The following is a 15,045-nucleotide window of genomic DNA, read 5'->3' on the forward strand; positions in this document are numbered from 1 at the left end:
TGTGTTTCAGTGCCAAAAGAGATAAGCCCTTTCTTGTAGCTCTCCCAAACCCTCTCCCCAATTAGTGAAAATATTTATTTTCCTTTAATCTATGTTACTGTAATGACAATTATTTTTACCGTTGGTTAATTCTATAGTACCCGTGTGCCAGATAACGCAGCCAAGTTTTTCATTGACTTTCTCAAACCTTACATCACTGCCACGTCATTTTTCTCGGTTCCAAATGTCCTGTGTTATCCTCTCTAACAAGGGTATAAATATCAGGACCGGAGCTTGTGTTGCTCCAACCAAAAAAAGAAGACACTAGCACACAAAGCTTGTCTCTTCTTCTTCTAGCAAAATGAATTCTTTCATTTGCACTCTTGCTATCTTCATGGCTCTAATGGCTGCAGGTGAGTTGATTCTTTCTATTTATGATGTTTCATGTACCCACATCTTTGCAGAAATATTTGCCAAAACAACATTTTGCTGTTGGTTTGTGTACTAGAAAAAGCATAATTTTCTGAGTAGTAAAATATACTCTTCTACAAGTCATATACAAATCGGGATGCAGGGTTTTATGTAATAAGGTCTCCCGCCTTCAAAGGTGGAGCGATAAAATAGCACTAGAATAATCAAAGATAAGAAAAATCCTTTAAATTCAAATTATTTGTAATTACATATAGAGAGTGTAGTGTCAAACACACAAGTCTGTCTAATCAAGATCAGCACATGAGTAAGCACAGTACACCATGCACTCTCCCTTGTCCCTTCAGAGATGCTACTGAACTAACCTGCTTTATTTTGCTCTGTCTCTATCCTTTATTGCAGTGCATTGCAACAAATGCAAACAATGTTGGAGTCTCAATACTAAGGAATGTTGTGATGAAAAAGAAACTGATTGTGGAACGTCTAATTGTATAACATACTCAGAATTATGCACCTTTAGTGAGTAACTATTTACAAAACCAAGTATTGCTGTATCCAATATTCCATATGTTTAAATGTAACAGGTAAATGTATTTCACAAGTGGAAAAAATAATATATAATTTAAATTTACTGAGATCCTGTTGGTGTATGTATGTTTGTATGTATGTCTTTTTTTATACAGTGCCATTAATGTACATAGCGCTTCCCAGCAGCAATACATGTGGTGGAAAGATAAATGGTATTTTCCTGGTTTGAGGGGTACCTGTGAGTGTTTAGGACCCAACAAACAATCCTTTGTTGTAAGTATTGAATTATACATCAACATCAGTAATTGAATATGGAATTAATTAACAATTAATTAACAATGAATTGAGAATAAAAAATATATAGATTGTGAATACATCTACTCTTAATCTATTTGACCAATGTTGGCTGTAGTGGAGACTATTAGGTAAACACGTACATTGGTGAAAAGAATGGGAGGCGCGCACGGACATGGGTCTCATGACACACTAAAGTGCCCTTTTTATTCATTTTTTGACTTTGGGTCCTTCCTGCTCCATTTGGCTCGTGCGCTCCTCCCATTCTTTTCACTTCTGGTAAACCATCGTTGGAAGCAGCACAGCCTGTCAGCCATCCAAGGATATGTGAGTACTTGCATTCATTCAGGGGAACCTGCTGATGAGACTGAGGGTGAGTGGGCCTGCACTACCCACCACCTGTCTTCAGGAGGGTAGTACCCATTCTGGTTGTTATATACTACTACCATTACTACTCATACGGATACCTTGGGAAGGTGGTTTTGGCAATATTATATTCCGTTTTTCCTGGCGTAGAGCGCTTTTGCCAATTTTTCTATCTAAACACGTACATTGGGAAGCTTTCCTATTACTTAATTGTTATATGATCAGAACACTTCCTTAGAGGATAACACAAAGTCTTAGATTACAAAGAGAATAAATGTTCTTCTTGCATAATAATTTCCTATCAAATACATGAATACTGGTATAATTGTGAAGCACACTGTACAAATCAGAGGGGGTATATCTCTGTCTTACAGTACATTGTGTACAAGCTATTAATGAACCCCTGCATTACTGCACTTCTGATAAAGCTTTATGTATAGTACCTACAGCAGATATTTTGCTTACACATTGTTGGAAAAAACACTCCTCTTCTCACCTACAGTACAACAGGCCAACATAATTACAATTCTCATATATATATATGTCAGAATTGAAAATACATACTGTCAATTTAAATTCAAATAATTTGCCTAAAGTACCATATATTTCAGACATTTTCTAAAACCTGCTAATCAGGAAACGCGGAAATCAAGAAAACTTTTCTCAATATATACTTGAGATTCGACACAGTACACAAAAAAATATCTCTTTTTATAAATCATCAATGAAAACACAATTATAGACTCTCTTAAATATGCAAACAACACTTCATACAAGAAATACAAAAAGAAAATAAATCTGTAATCGTAGGATAATAGTGCCCAACAAGATACACATACAGTATATAGTACAGAACTGGCCCACTGGATAAAGGGACTGCATCTGAAACTAATAACATTACATTAAAAGCAGGGGAGGCTGGTTCAAATTCCTGTGTCAACTCAATTCGACCTTCGCAATTTATTCTATCTTCATGTGCCTTCCTGTGCCACTAAAATTAGATTGTCAGTTCTACAGAGAAGGGACTTATGGTTTATTATTTGTTAAAAAAAAAATCATACCAGCAAATATGTTAAAACAATTATAGTAACCCACATAGAAATGGACCTTACTGGTCAATAATGCTCTGGCTTTATTGACCAGTAATGTAGTTGATTGAGTAGATAGTACGGGGAAAGGTTAGACAATTACATAAAAAAGGAAATTAAACTAATTGAATTATGGACTCCTTACCCAACAGAACAAAAAGAGCCAATCTCAAGTCTATTGGGGAAATCTCGCCACCAGCGCAAGTACAGTATTTCTCCCGGGTTTGCATTTTGGACTTTGCGGAGGTACTACAATACCAGATATAGACATTTTGGTCATATAGCATGGGTTTGCAAAGCTGAAATTAAATTTCTTCCCAAAAATTCCCTTCTCACACGGTTTGGACATGTGACAAAGGATCTGTGCCACATGTTGTTGTGCATTAGTAACGTATGCGATAAAGACACGTTACTCATGTACACTACCTAAAGCTAGTGCAATTATTGTTATAGTGTGGATAACTTTGATATTTTTACACTTTGTAACTTTTTCCATTATTTATAGTGTCCTTCCTTCATTTATTTTAATTGTATATAATTAATTATTATTGTAGAGCATTGTATGAATAAACATTATTGTACACTGTACGAGGTCACAGAAATATATTCTACATTCACTTTAATCACTAAAACCCATACTATAGTTTATGATGTGTCTCAGACAAGAATATGATCCCTAATATATATCTTTGTACTGTATGACACGTGTAACTTTTTGTAATAAAAGGGTTAAGGCCTACAGTATTCTCAGTACATTGCTTGTAGGTTATTCCAAGAAATAATACATCAATCCCCTTCACCTGGATGTTAGTAATGCCAGGTTTTGGTGAGACCTAATTAGCGTGGTGTTATACCCATGCGCGAACATTACGGAGGTTTGAGGATCGGCTTTTTTAGGTAAACGTATGTTTTACCTATATGAGTAAGCCAGACGTCCGTTAAAATGTATCGATGCAATATTCTTCACATAAACGCCGTCAGCATAAACGCAAATCATCATTGTGGATATGCATTTGGGTATCGACGCGATAAATAGCGGTAACGTAGTGATTAAATATTTAGCGGACTTCTGAGGATCTACACCATAGAAATTTCCTTCCGTTCTTTCTTTTGCTCATACTCTCTCGTTTAATTCTCTCTCCTTTATTTCTTCCATTCTCTCTTTTTGGGTCACACTCTACTGTATATTGTCCAAAGCGCCGGGTTCAGGCTATTTTCTGAATAAATCCCAATTTTCAGCTGACAAAAGCCTGGATGAACATTTCAGACAATACAGAAATACCCCTTTGTCTGCACTGCTAAATGCCCCATCACATACTGTATGTACAGTACACTCCTTCACTCTGTTACTTTCCTCCGTGCCTTGAAGGTTATTTTGCTACCGTGACTGACAGGTTTTCCTCCTGTGTATCCAACCCAGATGGTAAACGCTACGAATCAATCAGAAAAGGTTGTGGAAGTGAAGATCTGTGTAATAAGCTTTTCAGTATCTCCACCAATATTGGAGTTACAGCCCGGATCCACACTGCCTGCTGTGATAAAGACTACTGCAATGCAAACCTAAACTTTATCAGTAAGTATAAATAGGTTTATGAAATTATAAAAGATCCTGAAACTTTACATTCCCCTGGTAATATTTTCAAAACCTCAAACATCATTTTGTTTCAGTGGAAATGTTTGAAAAGGGAAAGTACACCGTTACAAGATGGCACATGCATACCAAACAGCAATGAACAGATTGCAGCGTTAGAGGGCACAAAAGCCCCTCACCCCTTTATTACAGTAACTGATGAGTAATATCTCTATACAATATCATCTAGTAACGTTGCATCTTGTCCAAAATACAGATGTAGCAATCGTTATTACTCCAGCTAATGCACCGAGCTGCAGTAACGCTGCCATGTTATTTAACACAAGATTTCTCGCAGTTCTATTGAAAGTAATGGGAACGCATGCTTTATCTCCGTGTTATGCCTGAGTACTTCAAGCACTAACAGGAGTAATAATGCCTGCTATACATGTACACTCTTCAGCTAAAGTTTGTATCATGATTGATCTTTTTTTTGCCTTTTCATACTACTAGGATCTTGAGATTTTTTTTAGTCAAAGAATTAGGGACATATTCTATAATCTCCAAGACCCCTGGTCCTGTGGTATTGGATGGAAAGCCCCATTGCAGTCTGGGGGTATCAGAGCTCACAGAATAAGGGTCATTGGTTGTTATTCTAAAACCGCTTAAGCAGCCAATTGGGCAGTTTTCTGTCTGAATTCCCAAATAAAAGTCAATGGGAAATAGTGGCTGAAAATGGCCTGATTGGCTGCATCGGAGGATATAGCAGAAGACCCATAGGGCCTCATGCAGAGAGCAGCGCTATGCAAAATTGGAGAGGGGGAAAAATGTAACCTTTTTTGGAGAGTTTTTATGTCCATATGCAGAAAGGGCAGAAAACTGCCTTTCTGCATATGGAGAGTTTCAACCAGCGCTATTAGCGCTATTAGCGCTGTTGAAACTACTGGGGAAAAAATCGGGGTTTTTTTTTTTTTCCCCTCCACCGGCCGCGGAGCGCCAGCTGCTTGGTGGAGAGGAAAAATGTTGAAAATCGCGCCATTTTTTTGGCGCGAACAGCCACTAGATGGCGATCGCGGCTCTCTGCATACGGCAGAAAAAAAAACTGGTGAGATTTGAAACTCTCCAGCCGCGCGGCGAATATAAAGGGAAAGAAAAAAAAAATGGCGCTTTTTTCAAATCTCGCCATTTTCGGCTGTTTTTAGCGCGATTTTCGCCGGAAAATGGCGAGATTGCTATTAGCGCTGTTCTCTGCATAGGCCCCATAGTCTTCTGGATATTAGTGTCCCATTTAAATAAACTTGGCTAGAACCAATTTAACTAATTCAAATGAAAATGACTTCACAGCATATTACATGGGGCAGTACTGTATTTGCACTTTGTGAAGTCACAAAATGCACATCTTGTTTTCATAAAGTGCTGTGTTTTCCTGATTGGTGTCAAAATGTGACCTCACACTGTCTCTGTATAAAGATAATGGGGTAAGATTTACCCAAAGGTGCAAAGTCTTAGTGCTACTTAACCCCTCTGTAAATGAATTAACCTTGAACAGTTTATGGGACTGTATACCTGAGTTTAACCTTCACACTCCCCCACCCCTTCTTGATAAAAGTGTACGGGTGTACACGAAACGCATAGGAGGGTGCTCACCTCCGTTTGTTTTATGGATTAATAAAGGGTCATTCTTCATCAAACCTTGGACCCACTTCTTTGGCTGTGCGCCAGTTTTTCTCTTCTCTCTACCTGAGTTTAACCTTCACACTCCCCCACCCCCGTCCCCAAGTTTACTCTAGTAAAGGAAAATACTACAGACTAATTATTACAGAGTGGTACTCTCAGGTCTTAAAGCCAGAACAGTTAATGAGATACGCATGACACATGATTACATACATTACGGCGTGGCTCTTACATAAAGGGCAGACACACTATTTTACATGTTATTTTTTGTTCTATGTAACCCCAGCTAAAGTCAAAAGACAACACAGGTAAATGCAAACAAGTAAAGATGATGATGGCTCATTTACTCTATGCTAAAGGATGTATATTTAACAAAATGTTTCCCAGTTGCATCGTGGGTTTTCATTTTGATATTCTTAACTACAAAATAATAATTGATGACTTTACACTAGATATCCCTTATTGCAAAGCTTAGGCCCAGATCCTCCTAGGATTGTTTAGACACTTTACTTGATGTTAACCTACATGGTACTGAGTATATTCAAAGAACAATAACACAGGTTCAAAACATGTTTTCTACTGTAAAGAGCATTGTATTAACTATAATGGATCCTAAGGATAATAACATGCAAATATTATAGCATTATTATAGCATTGCATATCCTCTAATGTCCAGTAAGGTTAACATAAACTTAAGTCACCATTAGGTATGATTTAATAAGCATACTTAATATCAATATCGTAAGATAACACAGTTTATTGCTACATTATTGGCTAAACTGGTAAAAAATCTAGGAATTATTAAAAAACCCTGCTCCCTGATTGGTCAAAATTCCAGGCATTAATCACCAGTGACCCCTGGAATTTCAAGCACCCAGCCAGATCAAGGATCAGGGATTTTTTTTACTTACATTGCTGGATCGGGGGGAAGGTAAGTAGGTGGGAGGGAAATAATCATCATTCGGGAGAAAAGGGAGGTAAAAATCATCCGTGGGGATGAAGAGCGCTTCAAATCAACCAGGGTGGGAGGAGAGATCTGGAGGTGAACCAGATCAGCAGCTGGGATGTCCAGAGGTTGGCTGGAGGAGCAGAGCAGCAGGTGGATGGATGGATGTCCGGCTGAGATATATATATATATATATATATATATATATATATATATATATATATATATATCATGTAATGTGAGCATGAGATAAAAAGGTGCACTGTGTGCTCATTTGCATGTCATTTCCCAGAATCCCTTGCTGCAGTGGAAGTGCTGTTTGCTGGGTGATAATGGTGAAAGACAGGGTTGCAGACCTGTCTAAGACATGCAAATGAATATACAGGAATATTTACAGTTGCTTTATGCTTTACTGTGGACGGTTTTAGTCACTTTTTTTACCCACCATAACCTTAATAGTGGTAATATATATATATATATATATATATATATATATAAACAACATTACCATTCTCTCGTCCGGTAAAGAAAGACTGCACTCGGTTCAGTAATCATGAAAAACTGTATTGGGCATCTGAATAGAAAAGATAAGTCACCCAATCCATGGATTCTTATTTACTCTATATACACAGGCGGCACACTTTATTCGAGTGCGGCTCATTCCGCAAGCCGGGAAATGTCCCGGCTTGCGAGCCGCACTCCCTCAGCGTGCCGCGCATCACCGATCATAAGATGTGCCTGGTAACTCTGACGGTCCTTACAGGACGTGATACAGACTTTATAGTTTAGTTATTTGGAATTAATGTTGACAGATTGCATTATGTTAAATACCTTAATATCATTTAATTGAAAACAGAATTATGTGCATTTATTTTCATTATAACTAGTGATAGCAAATAGATATTATTAGTGTAATTTTACTTATAATAGCGATACTGCAATACGAATCTCTTTTATTAACCTACAGTATATAATGAATGAAACACGTGTGCTGCGTCACATACAGTACATGTTTGGTTCATACATAGAAACTCAATTATATCCTAACAATAGAAACACATTCCCTTTCTGTGCACCCAAATATCTAACTAAGGTTATTTTTATGCTTTTGTCACACATAAGATTATTATTGTACATAGGCGCGCACAAGCGCAATTACATTTTAGGTATTGGTGCATTCATTTTATAGCAAAATTGCCATTTGCAACACTTAGTAAATAGCCCCATTGTTCCACAGATAACAGGGGCCCTATCGCAGCAGTCTGCCCTAATCACCCTTTTTGTTTGTATTTTCTCCGAAGACCTTTCCAACGCTGTTTTTATTTGTTAAATCTCATGCTTCCTTCAGGAGATATAAGCGTTTCAAATAATAAATGTCCAGGTGGTTAAAATGAAGCTCTGCTCAGAGCCCAGTGCAATGTAAAAGTTACCAAGGTAACCGCGGAAGATCGAGATTAGGAAAATCATGATTTTTAAAAAATGTTAAAAATATTTTTCAGAAAGCAGAACATGCTCATGGGCTAATAGAGTCACATGATCAGTTAAACTTGTATACAATTTGAAAATAATGGCTCAGGGATTTATAATTTCATTATTCTGCATGGAATTATCAACTCAAATTAAAATATATCTTAGTAAAATAAGTTAGCAGCATATTAATGACCCAATGATTGAGATGTCAAGTTTACAGTACATTGTATCTTTTTATTCCCTTTTAGATGGCACGGATCCCCCACAAAATTCCCTTAGATGCCCATCCTGTTTTGATGGCACTAGTACAGACGAATGTATTAGTGATAAGACTGTGAACTGCATCCAAGGTGAAGGACAATGTGTAGACTATAGAGGAGTGGTACAGTTATCAGGTAAGGATTACGTATCCATTGACCACACCAGAGACCTTCATTATTTCTACAATGAAGGTGTTTTTGGCTCTGCAATAATAGCAAAGAAAGCTTGCCCAGCACCCGCAGGATACCACTTACAATTCCTGCAGAACTTGCTTGCATAGTCACCTCATTAGGTTCTAGTTGAAATCCCTGAATGTTACAAGATAACGACAGCCGCAACAAAATACACAACATTTCCTGGGAAACAACCGCCCATCGTCAGGTGTTCAGGAGATGAAGGGTGGCGGTTCTCCCAAAACGTTATACTTTTATTTTCTGCGCTTCAATGTGTCAATAAATTGTGTCACTGAAGTCGTTAAAATACCCCGGGGTGCCGTCGGGATATTGTAACATCGTGGGGTTTGTTTTGGCCCCTGATAGGAATATGTGAAATCAGATATATATATTCTGTGTATCTAAGTGTAAATATATAAATGGGATTTCAAATATTATATACAATATATACTGTGCATAGGGGCTTGAAATAATGGTACAGGGGGTGCAGCAGCCCGCCGGCTTCATACATATTTACATTAGGGTAATGTATGTATGTTATTGTATATGACACACACACAAAACATTATTCCTGCCCTTCTGAGTACATACAGTGGCGAGAACACGTTTGTGAACCCTTCAGCATTTTCACATATTTCACAGATTTTAAACCTAAAACTGTATTAGACTTTAATCTACGGAAAGTCCTAATAATAGATCAAGATAACATGATCAAACAAATGACACAAAAACATGATACTTTTTCAACATTTATTTACCCACAAATAATTTAACATTCAATATTCTTGTGTGAAAAATGGTGACCCTTTAGATTCAGTACCTTGGTGGCGCCCTCTTGAGCAGCAATAACTTAGACTAAACATTTCCTGTAACTGCTGGTCAGTCTCTCACTTACGTTTTGAGGAATTTTGACCCATTCCTCCTGACAGAACTGCTTCAACTCAGCAACATTTGAGGGCTTCCTTGCATGGACAGCTTGTTTCAGGTCCTGTCACAACATTTCGAAGGGGTTTAGGTCCAGTCTTTGAGAAGGTCTTTCAAAAATGCAGAATTTATTCTTCTGCATCCATTCCTTTGTAGATCTGCTTGTATATTCAGGATCATTGTCTTGCTGCATGACCCACATTTGCTTCAGCTTCAGCTCACAGACGGATGGACTGACATTCTCCTCTAGAATCTTCTGATACATTGCAGAATTCATGATTGTTTCAATGATGGCAAGCCGTACAGGTCCTGAGGCAGCCCCAACATATCCCACCCCCACCACCACGATTGACATTTGGACTGAGGTTCATTTGCTCAAACACAGTATTTGCTTTCCGCCAAACTTAACCTTTCTCCTTGAGGCCACAAAGTTCCACCTTTGACTCATCTGCCCAGACAACATGGTTCCAGAAGACTTGTGGATCATCTACAGTATGTGCTCTTTGGCAAACTTCAGACAGGCACTAATGTTCTTTTTAGAGAGCAGTGGATTCCTCCTGGCTATCTTTCCAGAAACACTATTCTGTTCAGTCTTTTTCTGATTGTTGAGTCATGAACACTCACATTAGCCAAAGAGAGAGTGGCCTTCAGATCCATGGATATTACACTGGGGCTCTTTTTAACTTTCTAGATGATTTGCCGGTTGTAGTTGGAGAGGTTTTGGTAGGACGACCACTCATGGGTAGAGTGACTGTGGTCTTGAACTTTCTCCATGTCTGACAGTGTATTGGTAGAGCCCCAAGACCTTAGAAATGTTTGTTTTAACCCCGTTTTAGACTGATGAGTCAATCACTGCTTTTGAGATTTATTTTGATTATGGCATGACGTGTTTCCACACATCTGTATGGTGAAGACCAGACTTCCAAAGTTTCTGATCTTTATATAAGGTGGGGCCTCTTAAACTCATACCTGAAGATCTACCTAATTAATTAAACACCTGATTGTAATTGTCCTTTTTAATTTAGCTTATAAAACTAGGAGTTCACTTACTTTTGCACATACTCTGGTTCTTAATTACTCACTGTTTGTCTAATTCATACATCATTTTGTTTGAAAAGACCTGGAATTGGTTCATATAAAACATATTGGATATTTAAGAAAAGACTGGTTTTGATTTAAGAAGATCCTCATGGAAACTATGGAATTTCCGTAATTATCATTTGGGGTTCATAAACTACTTAGTGCCACTGTATATACTGAGAAGTGCAGGAACTATATACATATTATTGGGTAGTTGCATCAGGAAATGGAGGGGATGGATGCAAGCTGCTTTATAGTCTCAGAACTTCTGGCAATCAGTTTTGGATATTCCCCAGGTTTATTACATGAAGGAACAGACACAGGAACAGCTTCTTATTTCTCTGCTCATGCTTTAAGTTTTCTTTCTGGGGTATAAGTCTATACAGTATATGAAGACCAGGGTATAATGGGATCCAAATTGGCCCATCTCTAAGAAAAAGAGATGAGAAAGACATGGGATGCATAAACGAATAGAGACAGGAGGTAGAAAGTGATAGGGAGCACAGAGGCGAAGGAAAAACATGTCTAGTAATATTAATAATAATAATCATAATAATTGCTTGTTCTTCTATAGCGCTGCTAGTTTTATGTACTGTAGCGCTTTACAGAGACATTTTGCAGACACAGTCTCTGCCCTGTGGAGCTTACAATATATGTTTTTGGTGCTTGAGGCACAGGGAGATAAAGTGACTTGCCCAAGGTCACAAGAAGCTGACACCGATAATTGAACCAGGTTCACCTGCTTCACACTCAGTGCCAGTCAGTGTCTTTACTTACTGGGGAGAGGAGGCAAAGGGGAGGGGGGAGAGGTACAGAAAGTGTACACAGGAAATGTACAGAGATAGTACATGGGGAGAGGTATATAGAGAGAACATGGGGAGACGTAAAGAGAGAGTACATGGGGAGAGGTACAGGAAGAGTACATGGGGAGAGGTACAGAGAGAGTACATGGGGAGAGGTACAGAGAGAGTACCTGGGGAGAAGTATAGAGAGAGTTCCTTGGGTAGATGTATAGAGAAAGTACATGGGGAGAGGTATAGAGAGAGTACCTGGGGAGAAGTATAGAGAGAGTTCCTTGGGTAGATGTATAGAGAAAGTATATGGGGAGAGGTACAGAGAGAGTACCTGGGGAGAAGTATAGAGAGAGTACATGGGGAGAGGTACAGAGAGAGTACCTGGGAAGAAGTATAGAGAGAGTACATGGGGAGAGATATAGAGAGAGTATCTGGGGAGAAGTATAGAGAGAGTTCCTTGGGTAGAGGTATAGAGAGAGTACATGGGGAGAGGTATAGAGAGAGTACTTGGGGAGATTGAGGAAGTGGTGGGAAAGGAAAAACATGGATCTCAGGGTGAAACAAACAACGGGGAAAAGGAATAATCAAACAGGTGAAGGGAAAGAGATCGGGGGCAAAGAATGAAGACAGATGAGAATAAAACATGGTAAACATTACAAGGAAAAGGCTGAAGCAGTAATTATTTTTCTCTGTAATAATTGATTATAATTTAGTCAATTATTTTAATTATCAGTAATAAAGTGCAGCAATAATGCCATAAAAATCATTCATATTGAGGAAAAAGAGGGGGGTACCCAATACTCTCCTATTCTATAGGAAATATCAGTGGTAAAGAGGTGCACAGGGATAGCAAATACGGTATACACAAAAAGGTTGAAAGAGACAACCCAAAGACACCTGACTGCACTCAATTTACCAAGTTTAGACACTGGTTAGTAGCCGGAAATATTCAATCCGTGGGACAGTAGTATCCCTTATAGCTACTCCAATAACAGAAATAAAATAATTTATTTTAATGGTATATAAACAACATATCAAACACACACTAACATATAAAAACAATTAAAATAAAGGATGCTAATACCGGACGTAAGCCACACTTTCCCTTGAGGGCTATAGTCTTAATATTAAGCCCTTGTAAAGTGGAGGGACTGATTGGTATCAGTGGTAATCAGCGTCTAATACGTAGATCTCTCAAAGGTACGAAGCTTGTAATACAAGAATAATTATTGGCAACGTGTAACCTATGTATAGTGTTCAGGCACGGGAACTGATATAGGTATTGCATGTAGACGCTGTATCTATTAACCAATCCAATTGATAGCATATAAATCTTTAAGTCCCATTAGACATGCGCATGGTGATAACAGGAATGTACCTCATATGTACAGCTGCAGCAATATATTTATATATATACATTGAATGGTACAATATCCCTGGAGGCAACTTCAGTGTGATTAAGATAAACACAAATGGTCTGTTAGTTAATATGGCTCAGATTTTCTGCCACACACTGTATATATAATATATAATATATATATATATATATATATATATATATATATATATATATATATATATATATATATATATTCACCATTTATTGCTTTCCCAAAGGGAGAAGTAAGACATTTGTATAAATAAAAATATAGAGACAGTACTGAGCAGTTATATTAGCGTTTGCATGTCCTATACCTTTATATTAAAAACACGGTGCTGTGTGTGAGGTGTGAGAGTAATGCGGCTAACACAATGTATGTGCTATCATTTGTCTTGCAGATGGCTCAGTACACAAGTACTCTCTCAAAGGCTGTATCACCACCGGCGGGTGTGATGCTGGGTTTCTCGTTTTACCGGGAACTAAGGAATTGAAATGTGTCAAATTTGAGTGTACTACTCCGGCTACAACTGCAGCTTAGGATTCTCCCACAACTCTGGCTGGGAGTACTGAGGCAACTGGGGCTCCACCTACTAAATCGTCTTCTCCTCTAACTGCTTATCAATTAGTTGCTAACACAAGTTGAACCTGTGTCATATTTAGCGATATGATGCATGTATGAAGTACTCTTTCCTTATCCTTTGCTCTAGTGCGATTTCTGTTCTGTATGTTTCATGAGTTATTCATACAGACTTTCTGATTAATAAAGATTTAACTGCAGACTCTATACGGTTTGTTTCTTAACAAAGTTGTTCCTCTTTTCTCAGACACACATATCTTATACTATATTAGTGAAAGCACTGTATGTTTGCCTGCCTGCCTGGATGTCCGGTGTCCCTAGGGGAAATCTCATTGGTCCCTTGGCCCGCCCGCCCCCGCACACCTCTCATTGGCCTGAGGCGGAGTGACGGGCCAAAGGACACACAGGGACACACACACACACAGGGAACACAGGGACACACACACACAGGGACACACACACACACACACAGACACACACACACACACACACACACACACACACACACACACACACACACACACACACACACACACACACACACACACACACACACACACACACGGACACAGGGACACAGTGACAGACACACACACAGTGACACACACACACAGTGACACACACACACACTGTTACATAAATTAGCGGGGCTCACAGTGTTAGCAGCACCCGCGCGCACCTCCTCCTCTCCCCGTGTCTCCCGCGCTTTCACCCCGACCCCCCCTCCTCCCCCGGCGCCGCTACAGTCAGCGGGACACACACACTATTATTACCCCTTCAGCGCCCCCCCCCCCACCCAGTGTCAGCGGCCGTGCGAGGCCCCCCCTCTATATCTCCCACCTCTCCCCCCCCCACACATATACATGCCCCCCCCTCCCCGGCGCTACAACTCACCCCTCCCCGGAAGGGGAACAGCCAGTGGCCAGGCAGGCTGCCTCGCGGCGCCGAGTGCCCAAGATGGCGGCGCCCGGGACACAGCGGGGGAGCGGCCACAACACGCTGCCTCCCGCCTCAGATCCACGTGGGACCTGCCGGATGGGTGAGTGAGCGGCCTTCACCCCCCCTTCACCTCCCCTCACCCCCCATCACCTCCCCTCACCCCCTTTCACCTCCCCTCACTCCACTTCTCCCTTCCACCCCCCTTCACCTCCCCATTTACCTCCCCCCCTCCACCCCCCCCTTCACCCCCCCCTTCACCTCCCCTCCACCCCCCCCTCTTCACCTCCCTTCCACCCCCCTTCACCTCCCTTCCACCCCCCCCCCTTTACCTCCCTTCCACTCCCCCCCCTTCACCTCCCCTCCACCCCCCCTTCACCTCCCCTCCACCCCCCCTTCACCTCCCCTCCACCACCCCACCTTCACCTCCCCTCCACCCCCCCACCTTTACCTCCCCTCCACCCCCCCCTTCACCTCCCCTCCCCCCCCCTTCCCACCGCTCCCCCCCCTTCCCACCGCCTCCCCCCCCCTTCCCACCGCCTCCCCCCCCTTCCCTCCACCTTCCCACTGCCTCC

General features: G+C 40.3%; 1 protein-coding gene across 1 annotated transcript; it reads left to right on the forward strand.

The window, feature by feature from the left end:
• The first annotated feature begins 238 nt into the window (after positions 1-238).
• Positions 239-13,739, forward strand: LOC142496609 (uncharacterized). Its single transcript, XM_075603272.1, has 5 exons — positions 239-392; positions 811-927; positions 4,105-4,257; positions 8,593-8,739; positions 13,356-13,739. Exons 1-5 carry the CDS (start codon positions 341-343, stop codon positions 13,493-13,495), a joined length of 609 nt encoding a protein of 202 aa, XP_075459387.1. The 5' UTR covers positions 239-340; the 3' UTR covers positions 13,496-13,739.
• Positions 13,740-15,045: the final 1,306 nt, after the last annotated feature.

The sequence above is a fragment of the Ascaphus truei genome, chromosome 6, assembly GCF_040206685.1.
Source record: "Ascaphus truei isolate aAscTru1 chromosome 6, aAscTru1.hap1, whole genome shotgun sequence".
Taxonomy (NCBI): Eukaryota; Metazoa; Chordata; class Amphibia; order Anura; family Ascaphidae; genus Ascaphus; species Ascaphus truei.

What these genes read in the sequence shown, in the direction of transcription:
- LOC142496609 (XM_075603272.1), top strand. Translation starts at nt 341, where the DNA reads ATGAATTCTTTCATTTGCACTCTTGCTATCTTCATGGCTCTAATGGCT. An exon ending in CATGGCTCTAATGGCTGCAG is followed by an intron (nt 393 to 810) that starts GTGAGTTGATTC and finishes CCTTTATTGCAG; the next exon opens with TGCATTGCAACAAATGCAAA. An exon ending in CTCAGAATTATGCACCTTTA is followed by an intron (nt 928 to 4,104) that starts GTGAGTAACTAT and finishes TATCCAACCCAG; the next exon opens with ATGGTAAACGCTACGAATCA.